Raw genomic sequence first — 22,155 nt, 5'->3', positions numbered from 1 at the left:
AGAGCTAAAATATTATTACAACACAAATGTGGTATAATATTATTTGTTAATTTAAATACTCGTATGTGTAAATTACTGGAACAAATCATTCAAAATAATCGAGCACACAAAAAATATGAATATCTAAAATATTCATAACATACTTGTTATAAATTTAGTTTGCAATAATTATCAAATAAAAAGAAAATAAATATGAAATAATAGTAATTCATTTATAGAAGTAAAATGTGTAACTGAGAATATTTTAAGTTTCTTTTTGTGGACAAATAAACCAAAAAAAAAAATCATAGTATTACAATAAATTGTTATCTTCATGATCGCTCAAATACCCAAAACAACACGCATTCACTTCAGCCAACGAAATGATCATGCTTGCAAGCAGCTGCTGCTAATAGTACAGGGTATAGAGCTATAAAGCAGACAGCTCAGGCTTGTGCCTAACAAGTCGAGTGCTGGACGCGTAGCAGTTAACAGCGAGAACGTCAACGATAGAGCTACAATATATTAGCAACCGAAAGCAGAAGACGTAGTGAACAGGCTCCTTAAATGTAATTATAGTTGTGTTAACATTAACATTATAAAAGTAACATAATATCACCACATTAACAGTGAACTCGTATAAGTCGTTTACATTTCAAGTTCTGTTCTTCTTTTTTTTTTGAGTGTGTGTGTTTTGAAATTTAAACAGCAAATGCGCCAAAACAATAATCGCAACCTGATATTCTATCATCTTTTTTTCTAAGTGTGTTGAGTGAATGAGTTTATCAATGAAGGTTTTTGATTAAAAAACAAAAAAACAAAAAAGAAAACAAATATCAACAAAAAAAGTCGAAGAAAATAAAACGTTTGAACTGAAGTGTAGCGGTTGAAGGGCGCTGTGAGAGCTGTGAGAGCTGCGAAGCAACAAGCAAAACAGCCTCAACAAGTGTTTAATAAAAACGCAAAATAAAAACAAGAGTCTCCGAGTCCTCGGTATCTATGACTGGGGCATGCGCCTTCAACGTTGCCCTCAGTCGGGACTTCCCGCGGGCCCTCAAAAAATTTAACTCAAAACCTAACGTTTTATCATGCGGCGCAAAAACGCTGCACCAAATTAAATTACCAACACTTTTTTTTTTCTTCCTATTTTTGCTGCTGCCCGTCCTTGCAATTCAATATTCTGTAATCTCAATTTGGTTCATCTTTTTCCTTTTTCGTTGTGTTGCCATGGTGAGGTGCGTAGAGTCAACATTATAAGGAAGAGTTGGAGTAATCAACAAAAAAACAAAAAGGTCACCTTTTGAGCTTTTCATAACGTTTTTTAAGCCACTCTTCCACAAAGGTATTTCCTCAATAAAAACAAATGTGGAAAAATATCGATGACACTTCTTAAATGCAATTCATATCAATTTTTATACGCTTATCGCAAGCATTTGTTAATTTCTAATGCTTCATTGCTTCGTTGCTTATCACATTAGAACATTGTGCGAATTTTAAGTGACTTGCGTTGATTGGTAGTAGAAGTAGTGAAGCTTTCGTGGTTTCATAACACAACTTTTGCCTTTTAACGTCTAATCAACAAATTTGTATTTAATCTATAACAAAGCTTAAAGCTCTACGCTCTTAACTGTTGCTCTCAACAATCTTCGATTGACTTTGTAACTCGTAGATTTTACTGCCTTTTTTATAAGTATTATGACTATTTCAATTATTTTCTATTCATGCTTATATCAAATTGAGTGTGTAATAAGTTAAAAATGTATATAAATTCAATTTGATTTACAATCTTGCTGATAATTGAATGCAATCAAGCCCCGAATACGTAAAACTTTTTTATATTATTAGAAAAATGTTCTTTTCATGCTTATAGCAAATTGAGTGTTTAAGATTCTAATGCTTCACATTAAGAATTTGTATTAAATTTGAAATTGGTTTATATTTTCGATTGGAGAATCCTTGATAGATAAAAACCACGAATTAGATCCATTTACTTTTTAGAAACATTGTAATTTATACAGAAATTGTATAAAGTTGAAATTGGAAATTAATGTAGATTTTCGATAGGAGATTCTTACTTACATAGATGAGCAGGAAAATAAAAAAAATTGTAAAAAGCGGAATATTTTGGCTTCAATTATCAGCAAGATTCTAAACACAAATTAAATAAAGTTTAAATTTAAAATCAATGTACAATTTTGATTAAAGAATTTTACTTGGGTGAGATGAAAATATTTTAAACAGTTTAAAAATATATGGAGAAGTATTTTGTTCTCACTCCAATCGAAAATCCACATTAATTTCAAATTTAATCTGTATTTAATTTCTTGTTGATAATTAATTGCAACCAAGTCAAAATGTTTTCCCCATATCGATTGATTTAATTAAAAGGAAACGCGTATACTTTTTAATTGGTACTCTGCTTCTTCAACGGGGAAACATGAAATGCAAAATATGCACCCCAATTAAACGAATCAAATTACTGCTGCACATTCTTGGCGCTTTAAAAAAATAATAATTACTGGTTGATTATCATAACTTAAGTACAATGTATGAATGACTTTGCAACGCGAATCATGAATCGCGATACACTTTGAATATTAACAGCGGAGCATTATTCTTATTATCGCCTTGGTTATCGCATAGATTGCAATCGCATTTAAATGGAATTCCGAAAACGATAAGTGTTCGATGCAAATACACATTCTTTCTCTTAAAACACAAAGAAACACACAATAAATTCCAAATTATTATTACCCATTCAGACTGATGGATATATTGCTTCGGTCTGGAGTAAAGAGAGTTTTTGTTTGCCTGCCATTTTGTTTTGGGGATATGAAAATATGAACATCTTATGTTTGTCAGCACACCCAAGTGGAATTAGCATTAGGGAATATCAATCGTGGGTGGGGGGAGTAGGAGGCCAACTTTGTTCTATGGTTAACCCTCAAGTGGCTTTGGCTGCAATTCGGATTGAATTTCAGTCGCATTCCCATTCAGAGAAACACTTAACGCTCACACTTTACCGGAGTCAAATTGAAGTACGTGAGTTTATTTGGTTGGGCATAACGCGAAGAAATACAAAAGACCAAAAATAACTGACAAACTGACTAGAAAATGACTTGAAATGCGCATTAAATGCATAAATAAGCAAACTCGCATCGGGTCCGAAATACCCAAAAACCGAAACCCAAATTCAAGGCGGCATAGAAGGGAATGGGAACGAGACGAGAACGGATCGGGGACAACGACAAAGGCGTGACACATGTGAGAATGCGCCTTTCGTTGGGATTATTCTGCGGTAGCGCGCTGCCTGTGGCAACCTTTATGCGCAGCTGCACTGAGCTGCACAATCTCGCAACATGCATACGGCAAACTACAAAGCTACAACAAAATAAAAGTCATCGAACAACAGCTAAATATAGTAACAGCATAGTGACAATCATACGTCAGTCACAGCTACTAAAACTATCAATGGAAATGAATTGAAATGAAATGCGTTTCTTTTTTAATTTTTGCCTCCCCCCCTTTTTAGTCGATGGAATAGCTAATCCATAAGGCAAAATAATCAGAGCCAGAACAGTCCTGGCACACAAACACCGCGTTCGAATTTCGAATTTCAATTAAGATCTTTAGAGCTTAGCTGGCATCAGGTTGACACAATGCAAACTATTTTCTTTCAACTAAAATATGTCAATGTCTCTGCAGCTTAACTTGTCCAACATATTCCATTTGTAACTGGAAATAACACGACTAAAGTATCTAAAAGATGTATTCCTAATATGCTATTCAATATTATGGATATTGATCAACAACTACAACTCAATCATTTATCTAAATTATATAATTACAATTTTCTGAACGAGAACAGTTAAGATTAAAGTAATTACATGTTTTAAGTTCATTTATAATAGATTAAATATTTCAATATTAATATTAATTTATTTATTTCTATTAAACTTTTAACATCAATTGACGACAGTGAAAACTTTATTATACATTCAAATTATGTTATTAAAATGTTAACAACGAGAACAGTTAAAATTAGAGTAGATGATAATAAAATTAAACCTCTATTATGAAATTACATTAGAACAGATCGTTTAGCGTTTAATACATTGTCAGCTTTCATACAATAGCTGTTGGCTTTAATAATTATTGTTCTCGCATCACTGATCAATGGATTGAACCATTGAACTGATTTGTTCAATCGATCGTTAACCACCTTCGAATCTGTTATATAGTCCACATATATGGACAAAAATTCCCACGTACACACATAGAAGCACACTTTGTAGTTTCTATTGTGAGTGCAATCAATAACGAATTGTGAATGTGTGTGGTTCTGGATATCCATGGGCTTTAATCAACACTCATTGACACAATTTAATTGTTCGGCATTCGGAGTGAAGCAAATTAAGCAACGAGCACAATTCTCGATCACATGCACTCAGAGAAATTCGTTCAACATAAAGTTCTTTTTTGGATATATATATTATATATTATAAATTTGATTGCGTAGCAAATCTTATTCAGATTGCGTTACGTTTTTCGCTCAGTGTATGGACATACACATGAGAGTATAATTGAAAAATTGCGCCGTTCGATTAATCTCAATTAAATGGCGAACAAGCTGCCAATTGATTGGCGAAATAAACACACAAAACAACAACGAAGGGAGCACGAATCGAAGACCCAACTTCCGCTTGGACAGAGTGAGAGTCAGACGTCAGACACAAGATACAAGATACAGATGTGAGATACAGATGCAGATAGTAAATGTATCTGCAGACACGCTCTCGCTCTCGCTCTCGCTCTGGCTCTGTCTCTGACATCTCTCTGACATTAGCTACACCTGTCGACATGTGCCATGTTCTGTGCTAAGTGTACAAATATGTGAACTTGAGGCACAAGTGTTTCACTGTTTGTCTTCTGGTTCCTCGCGACCCGAACTGATAACATTCAACATTCACAGAAGAGTGAGAGCTGAGCTGAGGGTGAAGGGTGACGGCAAGGGAAAGGGAAAGGGATTCCCTTCCTTCAAGCTAATCAATAGCGCCGACGACGCCGTCAACGTAAATGTATCTATGCTTTATCTTTATCTTTTGAAATGAGTCAACGGGCCAGTCTAATTACCCACTGGGCAGAGGCAGAGGCAGAGGCAGAGGCAGAGCTTGATAAGCTGCATGGGATATGTGAGCATTACGGACGGTATCTTAAGTATTTTATGTTTTCAAGTGTTTGAACTGCAGCTCTGATTTTGTTTTTCCACAACTTATCGACATTATTTGTTCCAGTTTTAATTAAAATCTCTATAACAAGTAAGATATGCACTATCTGTTTTCAATCAAAGCGAATCATTGTGGAATCATTTTTACAATATACCAAAATATTATACCGAAAAATATAAAAATATATCGAATTCATATTTGGTGTATTGATATAATATTACATTTAAAATATACCATGGAGTGCAAAATAAAATGCCGAACAAAATACTAAAATATACCGAATTCTATATTTGGCATGATGATATACTATTATATTTCAAATATACCTTAGAGTGCAAAGTACACCCGCAACCCAGTTTTTATATAAGTAAAACAATGCGAAATTATTCTTAAAATATACCGAAAATGAAAATATAAAATATACCATAGAGTGAAAATTATATCCGCTGCTAATTAAATATGCAAAAAAATACTAACATATGTATAATCTTAAAGCAATATTTAATATATATCGATATACTATTACACTTACAATAGCATAAAGTACAAAATATGATGCTGCATTCGCAAAGCTATAATACTTTTTTTTTTCCCTAGGAGTACCTTGAAAACTACATACATACAAAAACATTGATTTAGACCTTTACTGAAGGCAATTTTCGTAGAGAGAAGAGTCTGATAACAATTGATTTGAGAAATCTAACAAAAAAAGTACTAGAATTCCCCAGTTGATTGCTCATTTACACAATATATTGAAAGCATTGCGGGAACTTCTAGACGCCGATGGCCAGATAATGTGTAGGATGGATCGAGAGAGGTGGGGAACAAAAGAGCAGAAGCCAGTAGTCGGAACCACTTAACATTTTGCCCCTTTCTTCTTCGTCTTAAGAGATTTGTTATCAAACAATTAATATTTATCAGCGCATGTTGATAATTAATCATGACAAAGGTTAGAGATCTATCTGAATGAGTTGTATTTTGTATAACTAGTTTGTCGTTTGTGTATTATTTAACGGCATTATTACTCATAGCAACATATGCTAGGAAACCGCCTAGAGCAATCGTATTGAGATACTACTACAATGTGTTTGCATAAGATTTCAAATTCGATTTCAATGTTGCGTATATTTGTGAAATTCATTAATGAATTCTTCAACCAGTGACTCGCGATTTATCGCCTGGAACACACTTGCTTCTGGATCTCCCCATGCTAGACTCAGATAGTTAATGCTCCGAAGTAATATGTATGTTGATAATGGTAATCATGACAGTACGTTTTCTTAGTACTTTATTTTTTTCCAATGCTGTTGTAGTTTATTATTGTCCACTCGGCATGATTTGCAAAACAGCTAGAAGAAAACACACAAATACGTAATGATCGCAGCGACGACAAATCACAGAAATTTTGCAAACCGGTAACAATAAAGTTTTTGTTGTTGATCTTATGCATTGAGCATGTTTGTAGATAATGTATTGATATTGAGCGTTCGCTTTGAATTCGATTCAATGTTCGTTTCGTTAGGTAGCTAAGCGAAAGTTTTTTGTTTCTGCCCCCACACACACGCACTTGATGCAAAGTGCTGTTAACTCTGCTAAGTGCTGCTTCTCTGAGTGTTCGACTTGGTCATGGTTTTGCTCTCGCAGTCTGCTGTCTGCTGTCTGCAGTCTGCAGTCTACGCAGCTCTGTCTTCTGTCTTCGGTGCTGCCTCGCAGCCTGCCAAGATCTTTGACAGCGGGCGTCAATTTATGGCACGCTTCGATGGAGTTCAATGGCAAACAACAAGACTGACAACGACGACATTCACTCTTTTTTGCAATCTCAATGAAGACATCCAAGTGCCAGTCGGGCAGCATCCCAACTGGCAACGTGCACATGGCAACGAGAGAGAGACAGAGACAGAGACAGAGACAGAGACGGAGACGGAGACGGAGACGGAGACAACGACACCGGCTGCACAAGTTGAGGTCCAGGCCAGTGAGTTTGTCGCCGAATTATCGCTGCATACATAGAAGCCATGCCAAGCTATGCTATGCTATGCCTTGCCTTTGAGGGCGACTACACTGAAAAAAAATGAAAGATAGCTACAGTCAAGTGTCGTCGAATGTGGAATATCCGCTACCCACATTGATTAAAAGGAAAACAGCGCGGTATTTTTCCTTAAATCTATCATTTTCATATACCATAATACTAAAATATACCAAAGGCTTTATTTGGTACGTCAATATACTATGACTTTCAATATATATTATTGAGTACAAATTATACATATTTATTAAACCCATTTCTGAAATAACTTATTCAATTTTTATCTGATCGCAACCAAATTTTAAATCCAAATCAGAAATCATATTCATATTTACAAAGTTATAATGCATTTCAAAATTAGTACTTGGAATTTTCTTCTAAAAAGTGCGCCAAGAGTATGTTTTTCAAAAAGATTTGATATAAGACTAAGTTCTTATTAAGAAAAGAAAAAAAAAACACAAATCTCATTATAAGATAAAAACACATTACCTTATATTGTTTTTATTTTCTGGCTATGCGAATTGTGGCCGTTTACATTTTTATTATGTCGTTAGCATTAAGTTATTATGATGACTTTCCAAGACATTCTCAGACTGCAATAAAGTAAGTCTGAAAATTAGATAACAATTTTATGGGATTTAGAGGAATTCAATAATTTTGTTACCTAAATCTACTATTTATGTTCTTATTTTAATTTGTATTTTGCAGACTAATGTTTTTAGTTGTAATACACAATTTTTAATATGAATGTTCTAGATTTTGTAAACTGATCTTTTTTCTCAGTGTGCATCTCCCCATTAATATTACAGTCTCTTCATTATTTTTACAACTACAACATAGACGTTGTTTTTTTTATCCCCTTCTTTTTTTGTGCTGTAGTCTTATTTATTTTATGAAGGACCCCCTCTCACTCGCTCTGTAGAATCAAGTTTCCTTTACGACACAATTCGATGGGGGCTGCGGTTCAATTTGATGGCATCGGTCCATTAAGTCTGTTGCCTGACAGTGCCAATGCATTGATCTCCCCATTGAACCAGGCGGCACACCCGCTAAGTGATTTCCTCAGCTGTCACCATCTCTCTCTCTCTCTCTCTCTCTCTCTGTCTCTCTTTCGCTCGGTGCATCTCGAGCATCTTCTACGCTTTGCATACAAAACTCGCAAGTACTCGCGCAAAATCAAAGCTAGACTACATCCATAATAGACTTGCCCCGTCGTACAATATAATAATAATGGGACAGGCATTTGCGATAGCGCTGTCATGCCGCCAATGTCAATAGCAATAGGTATACGTACATATATATAGACTATAGGCATAGCCAATTAGCAATTAGAGCATTATCTGGCATTTGCCAATAATGACGAGGTGTGCCATGATGTGCCAAAAGGATCCAAATATCAAAAGCAATATGAGTACTATCATTAATAGCGCAATTACCTTTGAAATAGCGACAATTTCGCACTGCAACGCTTGATTTTGATAAAACCAAACCAAAAAAACACTTCACAATTGGTTTGTCGATAGTCAGACAGTTTGCCATCGATTCAGATTTTGTCTTTGATATTTTGTAGGACTATAAAAAAAATGTGGCTTAGTCATGGCTGATTAAAGTTGATATAAGAACAATGAAAAACAAAACGTGATTAAACTGCAAAGGCTTCAACATTTCTCATCGCATCTGTGGGACAAAGTCAAAGACATTATATTGAGAACTTCTAACTATTTCATTTGAAATACATTTAAGTACAATATGAAATTTAATTTGAAATAAAGCGTAATCAATGCAACTAAGCTGCAAAAACTTCATCATTGCTCGCATCTTATAATAATTATTTTAAAGTGTATTAGAGAAAGTGTAATTAAATGTTTTAAATTAATTCAAATACAAAAAAGAGTGAATTCAATAATTATGAAAAACAAAGCGTGATCAACGCAAAGGTGAAAAACGATTTTTGGTTTCTTTTCAAAATAATATGAAATATGTCAGAAGTTGTTGTGAAGATATTATCATTTACTTTAAAATCATTTGAAATACATTATTAAAATTATATTCGTACTATAACACATGATGGAAAAAAGTGCGATCAATGCAACTAAGATGTAAAAAGTTCATCATTTCTCAACACATCTTATAAAAATTATTTTAAATCTGTGGCGAACTTCTAACTATTTAATTGGAAAATTATTTAAATACAAAATAAAGTTTATTTTAAAATTTTTTTATATAGAACATAAAGTTATTTTATGAATAATGAAAAACTTCTTTTTTTGTTCTCTCAACTTATAAAAATAATTTGAAGCATTTCATGTGAAGTTAAAGATATTTTTAATATTGTCGATATTGTGGCATTTAGTTTGTAATTACATTGATAAAAGAAATAAGGCTGCCGCTTTTCAAATAATTTGTATAGAGTTCACTTAAATGTCAGGCATAGAAAACTCAAGCGCTCATTTGAGATAAACTTCAACAGGCGTCGCATCAATATAAGTAATTTATTCTCACAGACTTGTATCTAGAATATCACTTCAATACAATACTGCACTTCTCTAACCCGTCCACCAGCAACAACAATTCCACACACATATATAAAATATATATTTTGTAAATTGTCATTTCATGTTTTCTGCCACTCATCCATTACTTAATGTTGATCCTCGAGCATATCTTATCTTTGTCGAAGATATTATTACACTTGAAGTTTTCTCAATACGTTTTCGATAATATTTATTGTTTGGGTAGAGTGTATGTAATAAAATATATAGTAAAGACAGCTAGAGGTCTTCATTATTATCAACGTTATGAACTTGCTGGCGGGTTTTCTAATTAGAAATAAATTACCGAACTCGCACTCATTACTCAACCGACTTTCACTCTCGTCTTGCAGACGACGACAAGTGTTGTCATTAACACCAGCACATCGATGGAGAAATCAACGCTAACGCAGAAGAATTATGCCAGTGTCTACAATGAGACGACAAAGCCAAAGAAGCCAAAGCGACGCGACAAAAGCGATTTGGGTCCCGATTTTGTGGCGCCCGATGGCGGCTGGGGTTGGGTGATCTGTGTGGCCGCTGGCTTCAATAATGTAAGTTCGATCGAAATGATCGAATATGTTATGTACTAAACGATTCTTCTTCTTTCTTGTGGACAGTTCTTTATGTTTCCGGCACTGCAGCAATATGGATTGATCTACAGAGTTCGCATGACTTCGCTGGGCTTTGATGCCAAGGAGACCACAATTATCGTTAACGTCGTGATGACCTTGTCCTCGCTAGTGGGTAAGTACTTCCTCTTCGTCTTAACTAAATTTCCGAACTTTAATTTATTCACATTCCAGGCATCGTGAATGGCGCCATGTTCCGCAGGTTCACGTTCCGTCAGGTCGCGCTGACGGGCACAACTCTCGGCTTTCTGGGGATCTTTCTCTCGGCGTTCTGCACCACCGTCTGGCAGTACATCATCTGCCTTTCGCTGATCTATGGCGTCGGCCTTGGCCTAGCCATGGCTGCCGTTTCGCTGGCCGTCAACACCTACTTCAAGCAGAGTCGTCGACGTGCCACCGGCTTCACGTGGACCATCACCGGGCTGGGTCCCATCATATTCCCCTATGTGTCCACCTTTCTGCTGGACTTTTACGGTGCCCAGGGAACGATTCTCATCTACTCGGCCATCGCTCTCAATGCCGTGCTCTGCGCCATGACGCTGCAGCCGGTGATGCGTCACGTGCGCAAGCCGGAGAAGCCAGAGGTGATTGTCAGCGAACACAAGGAACAACCGGAGCTGCTCGAGGCCAATGGGAATCTACTGGCACCGAGCAACGATCCGTGGTCGGACTACGAGTGCAAATACTGTCAGTATCAGAAGCGCACCAAGCGCAGCATCTTCTCTTCACAGTATCTGTTCAACGACGACGATCCCGAGCACCCGGGCTATGAGATTACCGATCCCGGTACTCCGATGCTGGCGCGTGCCAACGACGGATGGTTTGGGTCGAAGCTCTCGCTAACATCTGAGCGTCGTCAGGTGCTATTGCGTCAGGCATCCGTCTCGGTCTCGGCCGCAGCCACTAAGGGTAGTCGGGACAATCTTGACAAGCTGGAGGAGGCCAGCGAGCATCATCAACAGCACGATTCATCGGCGGCGCTCTACAAGCCCAACTATTTCAATCGCGAGCGCGAGGATCTGGGTCGCTATGCCAGCAAGTCGAGTGTCTACTCGAAGCCCGGCGGAGGTGAGGAGTTGCTCCGTTGCACCTGTGCCGAGGACAAGGCGCTGCTGCAGAAGACCGCCGAGGCACTCAAGCTGGAGCAGGCGGCACCTCAGGCGGCCGAGGAGGCCGAGGAGGAGGCCAAACGCAAGATGACCTTCCGTCAGAAGGTCAGCAAATTCTTTGATCTCGATCTGTTGCGCAATCTGACCTTTGTCAATCTGGTGATCGGCATGAGCATCATGATGTTTGGCGAAATGAACTTCTCGGTGCTGACACCGTTCATCCTCCATAGCTACGGCTACACCGACAGTCAGTGCTCGATGGTGATGTCCCTGCTGGCGTGCATGGACATCTCGGTGCGTTTCCTGGCACCGCTCTGCCTCGAGAAGGTGAAGCTCGACAATCGCGTGCTGTTCGCTTTTGGCATTATCTGCATTGCCGTCGGCCGTGTCATCGTCACAATGACCTCATCCTACAACGTGGTCATAGCGGTCTTTCTGCTCATCGGTTTCGGCAAGGGATTCCGCACCATATTCTCCCCATTGATCATACCCTCGTATGTGCCATTGCGTCGTCTGCCCGCTGCCTCTGGACTGCAGCTGATCTTCAACACGTTCTTCTCGCTGGTCATGGGTCCCCTGCTGGGTGAGTGCAGCTACCTTCCTTTCTTCCTTCCTTCCGACTGTGTTATGCTAATAATAATCTCTCTTCTCTTATGCATGCATAGGCATCATCACCGATGCTTTCGGCTACAGTTCAACCATCCACTGCATCAATCTTTTGACAGCCATCGCCCTGATCATGTGGGTAGCCGAGTCGATGGTGCGACGTGCCCTTGGCAAGCCATACAATCCACCGGAGGAATAGCCTTGTGTGTCCATGCGGCACTCGAGCAATCTTAAAATAGCCTAGACAGCAGCCAAGTGTAAAGTATTACCTTAACACACACACACATACTCCAAGATATTACTGCGAGTTTGTTACACTTATGTAGTACAGATTAGCCTACACACTAATATATATTTATTTAAGTATTGCCATTAAGTTTAGTTTAGGTTATCAATTGTCATTTAATCTGTTAATGCCAATTACTTTGTACTCCTCTGTATATATGGCAGTTGCTACTTCACTTATGCGATTTTATTCATACCTATTTTTTTTCGTAATTGTAAATTATATGTTGGGCATTTTCATTTAATGTGCTACTGAACTGAATTACCATTTGCTGTTAACTTAGATCTTTTGTTCATATTGATTACGAGTATACATTAAAAACCTTACTCTAGATGCGTATGACTTTTTTATTTCTCATTATATCCGCTAATCATAGGAGATAAGGGTGTTATAAATGTATGTAACAGCCAGAAGGAGGCATCTCCGACCCCATAAAGTATATATATTCTTGATCAGCGTCAATCCGCCTGTCTGTCTGTTTGTTCGTCTGTCCGTATAAACACTTGGATTTCACAGCCTATAAGAGATAGAGCTATAGTTTAATTGTTATGTTTGTTTCAAACATATCAAGTTTGTTTCAAATGTTTGCCACGCTCACTTTCGCCCCCGCCAAGCGATCAAAATCAAATATCAAGCGTAATTTTGAAGCTATAGTCAATTTTTGGTACATACAATAATAATTATAGTCTTTTGCAGTATATTGGTTTGTATATATTTAGTATGTTTGAGGTATATTGATTTCGTATATTTTGAAATAAATACCGCATTGTTTTGCTTTCATACAAAATGGGTAGCGAGTATCTCACAGTCGAGCACACTCGACTGTAGCTTTCTTACTTGTTTCAAGTATGTTTCTGTGTGTTCACAATTTGATTCAAAGGTATGCTATTGTACATTTCTTGACATGTTTTTGCTTGTAATTATAATGCAATTTTCTACATTTCTTAGAATTAAAGTATTGTACATATAATATATCTAACGATTTCTGGATAACTGGAAATTCAAATTGTCCATAACAGTCACGTTTTTGCTTTACTTTTATTAAGTAAAACTGATAATCGTAATTAAATGTTCTAGTTTTCTTAGAATTAAGGTATTGGACATATAGAAAACTGAAAATATTATGATAGGAATCATGTTAGAATTGTGCTGACTTTCAAAAACTAAGTGCTAGCTCATACTGGATGAACAGAAATTTAAAATATCATGAAGTTTGTATTTCAATTTCAATATTCTAAATTTCTTAGAATTAAAGTATTATAAAGACATCACACAAATGTAAATATTATAAGAGTAATCAAGTTAGAAATGTGTAGAAAATTGAATTGAAATTGAAAATACCCATAGCTGTCTCTTGGAATTCTCCTTTCTTGAGTGAAGAAAGAATTCGTACAAAATAAATAAAATAGTACAAACAGTAGTAATATGTGCATAGAAATTTGTAGAAAAATATCAAACCTATTCAACTAAATAGCACTGTTGATAAATAGTAGATTAAAGCGTCGACTCGCTGCTAGTTAACAGCGCTCTAACAGCGTCCTAACAGCGCTGTTAAATGAGACCTGCACGTCAAGCAGTTGTCGTTCTCTCAATTTCATTTAGCCGTTACGTTGATTCGCCAACAGCATCGAGCATCGGGCATCGGCTATTGGGCAACGAACATTGTCGGTATTTCAGTTTGTTTGAGCAGCTAAGGGCGTCGAGTCGCCAATTAGGACACATCACTATTAAAAGAGAAAAAGAAACGGAAAAGAAATTGCAATTGAAAACGAAAACGAAATCGTCCAAGAATTTGTATTATTTTTTGTTTGTTTGTTTGCCATCGGATCATCTTGTGTTCAGTGCGTGGCGACCTTCAACTTGATTTTGAGTGCCACGAAAAGTGCAACTGAAAGATGTGACATGTGCAATTAGTGTGTGCGTGCATGTGTGTGTGTGTGTGTGTGTGCGAGTGCGCACAAAAGTAAAAATAAACTTGTTGTAAAGGCAAAGGCGACTTTTTATTAGCCATCAAAGAGATCAGGTGCCAAGTTTCGCATGTGCCAACGACAAGAACGAGGCAAAACCGATTCAAGAGCCCCCACATATCACATCGATATACTGCAATAGTAAGTATATACATACACTATATATGTACATATGTATATACGGTATGTCTGGTCTATGATTAACGATTACATGACACCAAACTACCTCTCTATGTCCGTCCACACATCGCTACACCCGTTCACACGTTCTTATCACTCGTGACACTCGTGCGGGCGCCACCACGGCAATCTCTATGAGATCAGCCACGCCGCTCACCTGGCCACTATCTGAGTCGGCTCCATTATTTTACCCGCTACCCACAAAGTAAAAGGGTATTATAACGTTGTGTCTATGGGAAACGTATATGGAACACACAGAGGAGACATTTCCGATCTACTTAATGGGATCGGAAATGTCTCCTTCCTCCTTCTCCTATGGATAATTCTATATCACTACACTATACCACTTACTAGGTACCATATCAAAACATTTTTTTATTTTGAATAGAGATTAATCTTATTTATGTATGAAATACTGGAATTCAAAGGCTATAATTTATTTATTGCACTCAGCTGTGCCCACGTCCACTTCCGCCCGACTATCGAAATCGAAAAAAAAGCATAATTTTAAATATTACATGTAGAAAATACAGATGCTGTAGTCGACTTTTAGTTTAGCTTTGATTGACAATTTGGTATATTTTGTACTCTTTGGTATATTTTGAATGTATTAGTATATCAATATGCAAATTATAGCTAACGGTATATTAATTGTTCTGCTATTGTTTTGCAAATGGATACCGGGCATCTCACAGTCGAGAATACTCGACTACAGCTTTCTTACTTGTTATACATTGAACCCGAAAATACTTCGCTAATAAAACTTATGAATTTCAATGCTTGGCGTATGAAAAATAACCAATCTTTGTTGTCAAGCAGATCGAAATGGGGATTGAGATTTGTGAAATTCACACAAAAGGATCTATGATGATGTGAAAAACGGTTTAAAGCCCTCCCCTACATAATCTTATCAATGTTATCACTGATAGCTGATCAATAGTTTCCACTCACACAAGTAACAATACTCGTTATCTCACTATCTCTATAAATTGTTTGCCTCCAAGTCAAGTGTGTTGTATGAATAGGCACAATATGGTTCATGTTCTATAATCGCCAGCAATATTAATTTTTATGGAGGGTAACTACATAACTAACAGATAAAGATAAGATCAATAAATGACTGCAGCTATTGATTTCATTCATACTAAGAAATTTTAAACGAAAACACATCTATGGCATTTGTTTTGGTAAATTTCCTTTCAATATCACCGAAAACTTTTCCCATCGTTGAAGAGGGTGAACTTAAGAACTTTCTCGCTCAAGAAATTCGAAATATTCACTCATCTAAGTAAGTTTATAATCTCTACACATCGATAATAATTCCTATAAACCTTTTAATTTTAATACAGCTCTCTCTATACTATAACTTGTAAAATAATAAATTTTCCGCAAATGATTCTATTAATATTCAATGGCAAAATAATTTGAATAAAGTTTACTCACAACATTCACTCGCAAAATCGCATGTCTAATTTATTCCACTATAAAGCCGCATGTCTTCTAGAGCGATAACTGAGAGGCAATAGATCGCATTAAATTGTGGTGTAGACAAGCGAATCATTGATCAGATCTGAACACTATAGACATATACAATAAAGCTGCTGTTTGCTGTCTCCGATCAGCGTTGATCGGAGACAGCTGTTGTTAAAGCCAGGCCCACATATCGCTGTATATATTGACCTTTAGCATGTTTCTTCAGCAAATAACATATGTAATATATAGTATATTAATATACTGTATAGCCATTGTACCTGCAATGATTCACACACGAAATTAAATTTTTGGCATCGAATTTTTGCGCACTAACTTTGTGAATTGGAGTCTAGTCATATGACGATGCTGATAAGCGAAAGAAGAGAGATTTGAGATGTGGTTGCCAAACGCCCCAGCCATGAACCCGGCTCTTCGACTCAGGTTGCGTGACAGAACAGCAACAAATGAGTCGAAAATCTAGATGCCAAACAGTTCGTTGTTGGGTCTGGTCAGCACAGGTTCTCTTCTCATTTCTAGTTTCACTTTTCATAGGCGGTGCATCAGCTTTGTGTATTGACAAGTGATCGTTAACTTGCGATTGCCAATTTCCAATGGCAGGGTTGTAAATCATTCACACAAACTGACATCGCTGTAGCTAACAATTGACGACAAGCATCGAGCCAGCATACAGTTACGCATCATCAGTACGACAATTTTCTAAACTGTTTATTTTCCTCTTGTAGTTATGGTGCCGACGGAGAAGAAGGTTTATGAGGATACAACACAACCGTTGCCTAAACGAACATGTGGCTACTACAATCGCAAGGATAAAAGCGATTTGGGCGTCGACTTTGTGGCACCTGATGGCGGATGGGCGTGGCTGGTGTGTGTTGCCGCCGGCGTATCCAATGTAGGTGAATGTTAACCACTTTACCTTTTTTGTGCTGTCTTTTTCAATATGTGTGTTTATACCCGCTATCTATAGAAGGATTTGTGGAAAGTTATTTTGTTAGTTATTAATGATAATACCATTCAGCTGTGTTACTTTTTTATACCTGCTACCTATTTGATAAAAGGGATTTATAACCTTACGTATTTATACCGATATTTACAAATCGATTGGTATATTTGAAGATTTTTTCGGTATATTCGTGTTCACATATTTTGAACTCTATGATACATTTTGAACGTAGTAATATGTCGATATACGAAATAAAGCTAACAGTATATTTTAGTTTTATTTCGGTATATTTTAACGAGAACACTGTTTTGTTACTTACTTTTATACCGCTAACCATAGAGTAAAAGGCTTTATCATGTTGATATATGAAAAATATCTTTCGGTATATTTATGTATTTTTTCAGTATATTTGTGTCTACCTATTTTGAACTCTATGGTATATTTAGAATGTAGTAATACATCGATATACTAAATATAGCTACCGGTATATTTTAATTTTGTTTCCGATATATTTTGACGATAATACCGCACTGCTTTCAGACTTATTTTAATAGCTGTTACCTATATATATATATATATATAACTTTGTGTGGCCTTCGCTGCCATTGCTTTATCAATAGCGTTAGTATTAATTTTAATTATAGCTAACCTTTAAATAAATAAATAACTTTGTGTATATTTTTACATTATTACCATACTGCTTTCTTAATTGCTTTCTCGTTTGTTTACTATGTACGTCGACAGCTTTCACTGTATCCTTGCCTGCAACAATTTGGTTTCATGTTCCGAGAACGTCTCAATTATCTGGGCATGAGCAGCTCCCAGGTTACGGCGATTATCAACACGAATCCCGCTGTCTCGGCGTGCACGGGTCTCCTAAATGGCCCCATGTTTCGACGCTTCACCTTTCGCCAGGTGGCCATGGTCGGAGCGCTGCTCTGCTTCACCGGCATCACGCTGACCGCCTTCTGCGAGACCTTTGCCGGCTACATCTTCGCCTATGCGGGACTCTACGGTGAGCTGCACTTTGAATGCTGCACTCTGACTAAACATTAGCTTTAATGACTTGTATTACTCAAAGGGTTCGGCATGGGCATCAGCGTGTCGGCCTCATCTTTGGCCATCAACACGTATTTCCAGCAGAAGCGACGACGTGCCGCAGGCTTCTCGTGGACTATCACAGGTCTGGGTCCCATCTTTCTGCCGTATCTGGTCACCTTTCTGATAAGTGTCTACGATGTACAGGGCACGGTGCTGCTCTTTGCCGCCATCTCATTGCACGCCTTTGTCAGTGCTCTGATATACCAACCTGTGCGATATCACACATCAGCAGTTGCCCCAAAAGGTACAGCAACGACAGATGCAACGCTGATGATGCTGGAGCAGCAGCCGGAGGTGTTGTGTCCACATTGTACACTGCAGCGTAAGCGGGAACCAGGCGGCATCTTCTCCAGCCAATATCTCTGCCAGGACGACGATGCTCAGCGGCCGGGCTACGAGATCATTGAGCCGGGCACACCGATGTTGTCGCGAGCCAACGATGGCTGGTATGGCTCCAAGTTGTCGCTGAGCTCGGGACGTCTACGCTTTCGCACCATCTCCAGCTCGAAGGATCTGGAGTTGACGCAGCGCCTGCATTCGCCGATTAGCGAGGATCAGCAGCCAGAGGAAGAGGACTTTCTGCGACCGAATAACTTTCGACGAGAACGCGATGAGTCCAACCTTGAGTCGAAGCTATGCTGCACTTGCTCTGAGCAGCGAGCACTCTATGCTCGCCTTCAAGCGGAGCCAGAACCAGAATCGGAGCCCAATAACAATGTGGAACAAACTGATCAAGCTGATCAAATGAGTTTCTTCCAGAAGGTGATCACGTTCTTCGATCTGGATTTGCTGCGTGACATCACGTTTGTGAATTTGGTCGCCGGCTTAACGATCATAAATTTTGGTGAACTGAATTTCTCCATTTTGACGCCCTTCATTCTCACGGACTTTGGCTTCGACACATCCCAGATTACGGTGGCCATGTCCCTGATGGCCGGCATGGACATCATTATGCGTTTCCTTGTGCCATTTCTCACCGAGAAAATACCCTGGGACAATCGAGTGTTCTTTCTGATCGGTGTCGTGGGCATCGCCATCGGACGCACCATTGTTGCCAGCACAAGATCGTATGGCGTCATTCTTAGTTGCTTTGTGTGGATCGGTCTCTGCAAGGGAGTGCGCACCATTTTCTGGCCTCTCATCATACCCGGCTATGTGCCATTGAACCGTCTTCCTGGCGCCTCTGGCCTCCAGCTGCTCATCTCAGGGCTGTTCACACTCCTGGGTGGCCCCTTTGTAGGTGAGTATTGTTCCTTTCAGTTGCCATTCCCACAAAAAGATTCTAATTTAGAGTACACTCTTCCTGCAGGTCTTGTGAGAGATTGCTACAATTATTCGGTGGCGTTGCATTGTCTGGATGCCATGACATTTATGGCAGCTGGCGCGTGGGCTCTGGAGGCGCTCTTGCATCGTCGCAGACGCAAAATGGTCAGCTAATCTTGTGATCCCTAGAATTTCACCTATATCATCTTTTTTTTGGTAGACCTAAGTTACGTAAAATAATTAATATACACACATAATGTACATATAGCCATGAAGTACAAGTACATAAGCCACGTTCCATTCACAAGTTTTTTTTTTAAGCACTAGCGAAGAATATATATATACAGGCGGGGTTTATTGATTAAACGTATTTTTTTCACTAAAAATTCAAAAATATGATGTTTAGGTTTGGGTTTGAGTAAAGGTTAAAATGAATTGTTCTTAATTCCTTCACAGAGCTAGTTTATTTTCATTTTTGGATGTCGTAATTGCGGAGATAAATCACGAAAGTAATTGAACAATTCAATTAAGCAATACGCAAATTATAGTTTAGCAAGAACAATCTTAAGATTGGGCACATATTTTTTAACCTCAACTGTTTGTGTTTATTATAAGCACTTGAATGAATAACAATGCGAAAGATTCAGGATACCTTAGGGACCCGTCTTGAAACACGGACCAAGGAGTCTAACATATGTGTAAGTTATTGGGATATAAACCTAATAGCTTAATTAACTTGACTATTAATGGGGTTAGTTTTTTAACTATTTATAGTTAATTAACGCAATCCCGGGGCGTTCTATATATGTAAGTTTGTATAATAATATTTATATTATTTGTGCCTCTAACTGAAACGTACCTTGAGCATATATGCCGTGACCCGAAACAGTTCTTACGTGCAAATCGATAGTCAGAATTGAGTATAGGGGCGAAAGACCAATCGAACCATCTAGTAGCTGGTTCCTTCCGAAGATTCCCTCAGGATAGCTGGTGCATTTAACTGTTGTATAAAATAATCTTATCTGGTAAAGCGAATGATTAGAGGCCTTCGGGTCGAAACGATCTTAACCTATTCCCAAACTTTAAATGGGTAAGAACCTTAACTTTCTTGATATGAAGTTTAAGCTTATGATGTAATGTGCCCAGTGGGCCACTTTTGGTAAGCAGAACTGACGCTGTGGGATGAACCGAACGTAATGTTACGGTTCCCAAATTAACAACTCATTCAGAAACCATGAAAGGTGTTGGTTGCTTAAAACAGCAGGACGGTGATCATGGAAGTCGAAATCCGCTAAGGAGTGTGTAACAACTCACCTGCCGAAGCAACTAGCCCTTAAAATGGATGGCGCTTAAGTTGTATACCTATACATTACCGCTAAAGTAGATGATTTATATTACATGTAATATAAATTTTGAAACTTTAGTGAGTAGGAAGGTACAATGGTGTGCTTGGAAGTGTTTGGCGTAAGCCTGCCTGGAGCCGTCATTGGTACAGATCTTGGTGGTAGTAGCAAATAATCGAATGAAACCTTGGAGGACTGAAGTAGAGAATGGTTTCGTGTGAACAGTGGTCCTAAGTTCAAGGCGAAAGCTGAAAATTTTCAAATAAAGGAAAGTAACTAAAATTAATATTTTGTCATAATTAAAAAACTTTAATAATTTTGAACGAAAGGGAATACGGTTCTAATTCCGTAAACTGTTGAGTATCCGGACATTGAAAATTTATGGTGGGGACACGCAACCTTCTCAACAGACCGTACCAATATCCGCAGCTGGTCTCCAAGGTGAAGAGTCTCTAGTCGATAGAATAATGTAGGTAAGGGAAGTCGGCAAATTAGATCCGTAACTTCGGGATAAGGATTGGCTCTGCAGATTGAGATAGTCGGGCTTGATTGGGAAACAATAATATGGTTTATGTGCTCGTTCTGGGTAAATAGAGTTTCTATCATTTATGGTAGTTTCTTGTTCCCCGGATAATTTAGTTAAGTAGCCAATTGTGGAATTTTTTTGATAAAATTTTTAAGAATACTAGTTGGGCAACCAGTTCTTTTAAATTGTAACGATTATCAATTAACAATCAATTCAGAACTGGCACGGACTTGGGGAATCCGACTGTCTAATTAAAACAAAACATTGTGATGTCCCTAGCGGGTGTTGACACAATGTGATTTCTGTCTAGTGCTCTGAATGTCAAAGTGAAGAAATTCAAGTACTTCCACTTATCGTACGAAACGATTCTTCAGGTGCGTAAAATGGGATCAATTTTGCAAAGCGTTAATTTTAAAATGAGATAACAAGAAAGTAAGCTTCAACTATGTCTTGGCCAAGACATTGCATATTTGGAAATAGCCGTAAAAAGGTTATCTTAAAATCTTTTGAGTTAGTATATTTAAATTAATAATTTATGTAAGTGTATAAGAAAGTATTTAAGCAAAGGCCATATAACGCTCTTTTTGCTGCGAATATTATTTTGCTTCAGCCCAGTGGTCGAATAAATAAATAAATAAATAACATGTACTATTGCATATTTTTCAGATCAGTTAAATTACAATTATTTTTGAAGTGTCAACTTAAGATACACGCGCTTATTGCATACTTTTAGGATTACACAAATAAAAGTAATCAAAGGTAACACCACTGCACTATGGGGCATTTTCCATTCTATCTGGCATTTAATATTACGAGTAAACCATAAGAGATTTTTTACTGCAGTTTCTGGTATTATGTTACTATATTCCCAAGGAATGTATCATATAAAAGTAGGCGTGGCATTACCGCCCACAAAAATCTGAAAAAAATTGAATACTACCATA

The 22,155-nt window shown here is 37.7% G+C and overlaps 2 protein-coding genes across 2 annotated transcripts; both read left to right on the top strand.

Moving 5' to 3' along the window:
• The first annotated feature begins 442 nt into the window (after positions 1–442).
• Positions 443–12,730, top strand: LOC132795795 (uncharacterized). The gene is made up of 5 exons (XM_060806693.1): positions 443–548; positions 10,118–10,318; positions 10,385–10,511; positions 10,571–12,088; positions 12,171–12,730. The coding sequence occupies exons 2-5, from the start codon at positions 10,154–10,156 to the stop codon at positions 12,308–12,310; spliced, it is 1,950 nt and encodes a 649-aa protein (XP_060662676.1). The 5' UTR covers positions 443–548; positions 10,118–10,153; the 3' UTR covers positions 12,311–12,730.
• Positions 12,731–14,007: 1,277 nt separating this feature from the next.
• LOC132795796 (uncharacterized) lies at positions 14,008–19,642 on the top strand. Its single transcript, XM_060806694.1, has 5 exons — positions 14,008–14,505; positions 16,761–16,927; positions 17,723–17,993; positions 18,060–19,319; positions 19,389–19,642. Exons 2-5 carry the CDS (start codon positions 16,763–16,765, stop codon positions 19,514–19,516), a joined length of 1,824 nt encoding a protein of 607 aa, XP_060662677.1. The 5' UTR covers positions 14,008–14,505; positions 16,761–16,762; the 3' UTR covers positions 19,517–19,642.
• The last annotated feature ends 2,513 nt before the right edge of the window (positions 19,643–22,155 follow it).

This window comes from Drosophila nasuta, chromosome X (genome assembly GCF_023558535.2).
Source record: "Drosophila nasuta strain 15112-1781.00 chromosome X, ASM2355853v1, whole genome shotgun sequence".
Lineage (NCBI taxonomy): Eukaryota > Metazoa > Arthropoda > Insecta > Diptera > Drosophilidae > Drosophila > Drosophila nasuta.
This window is presented reverse-complemented; position numbering and strand designations above follow the sequence as displayed.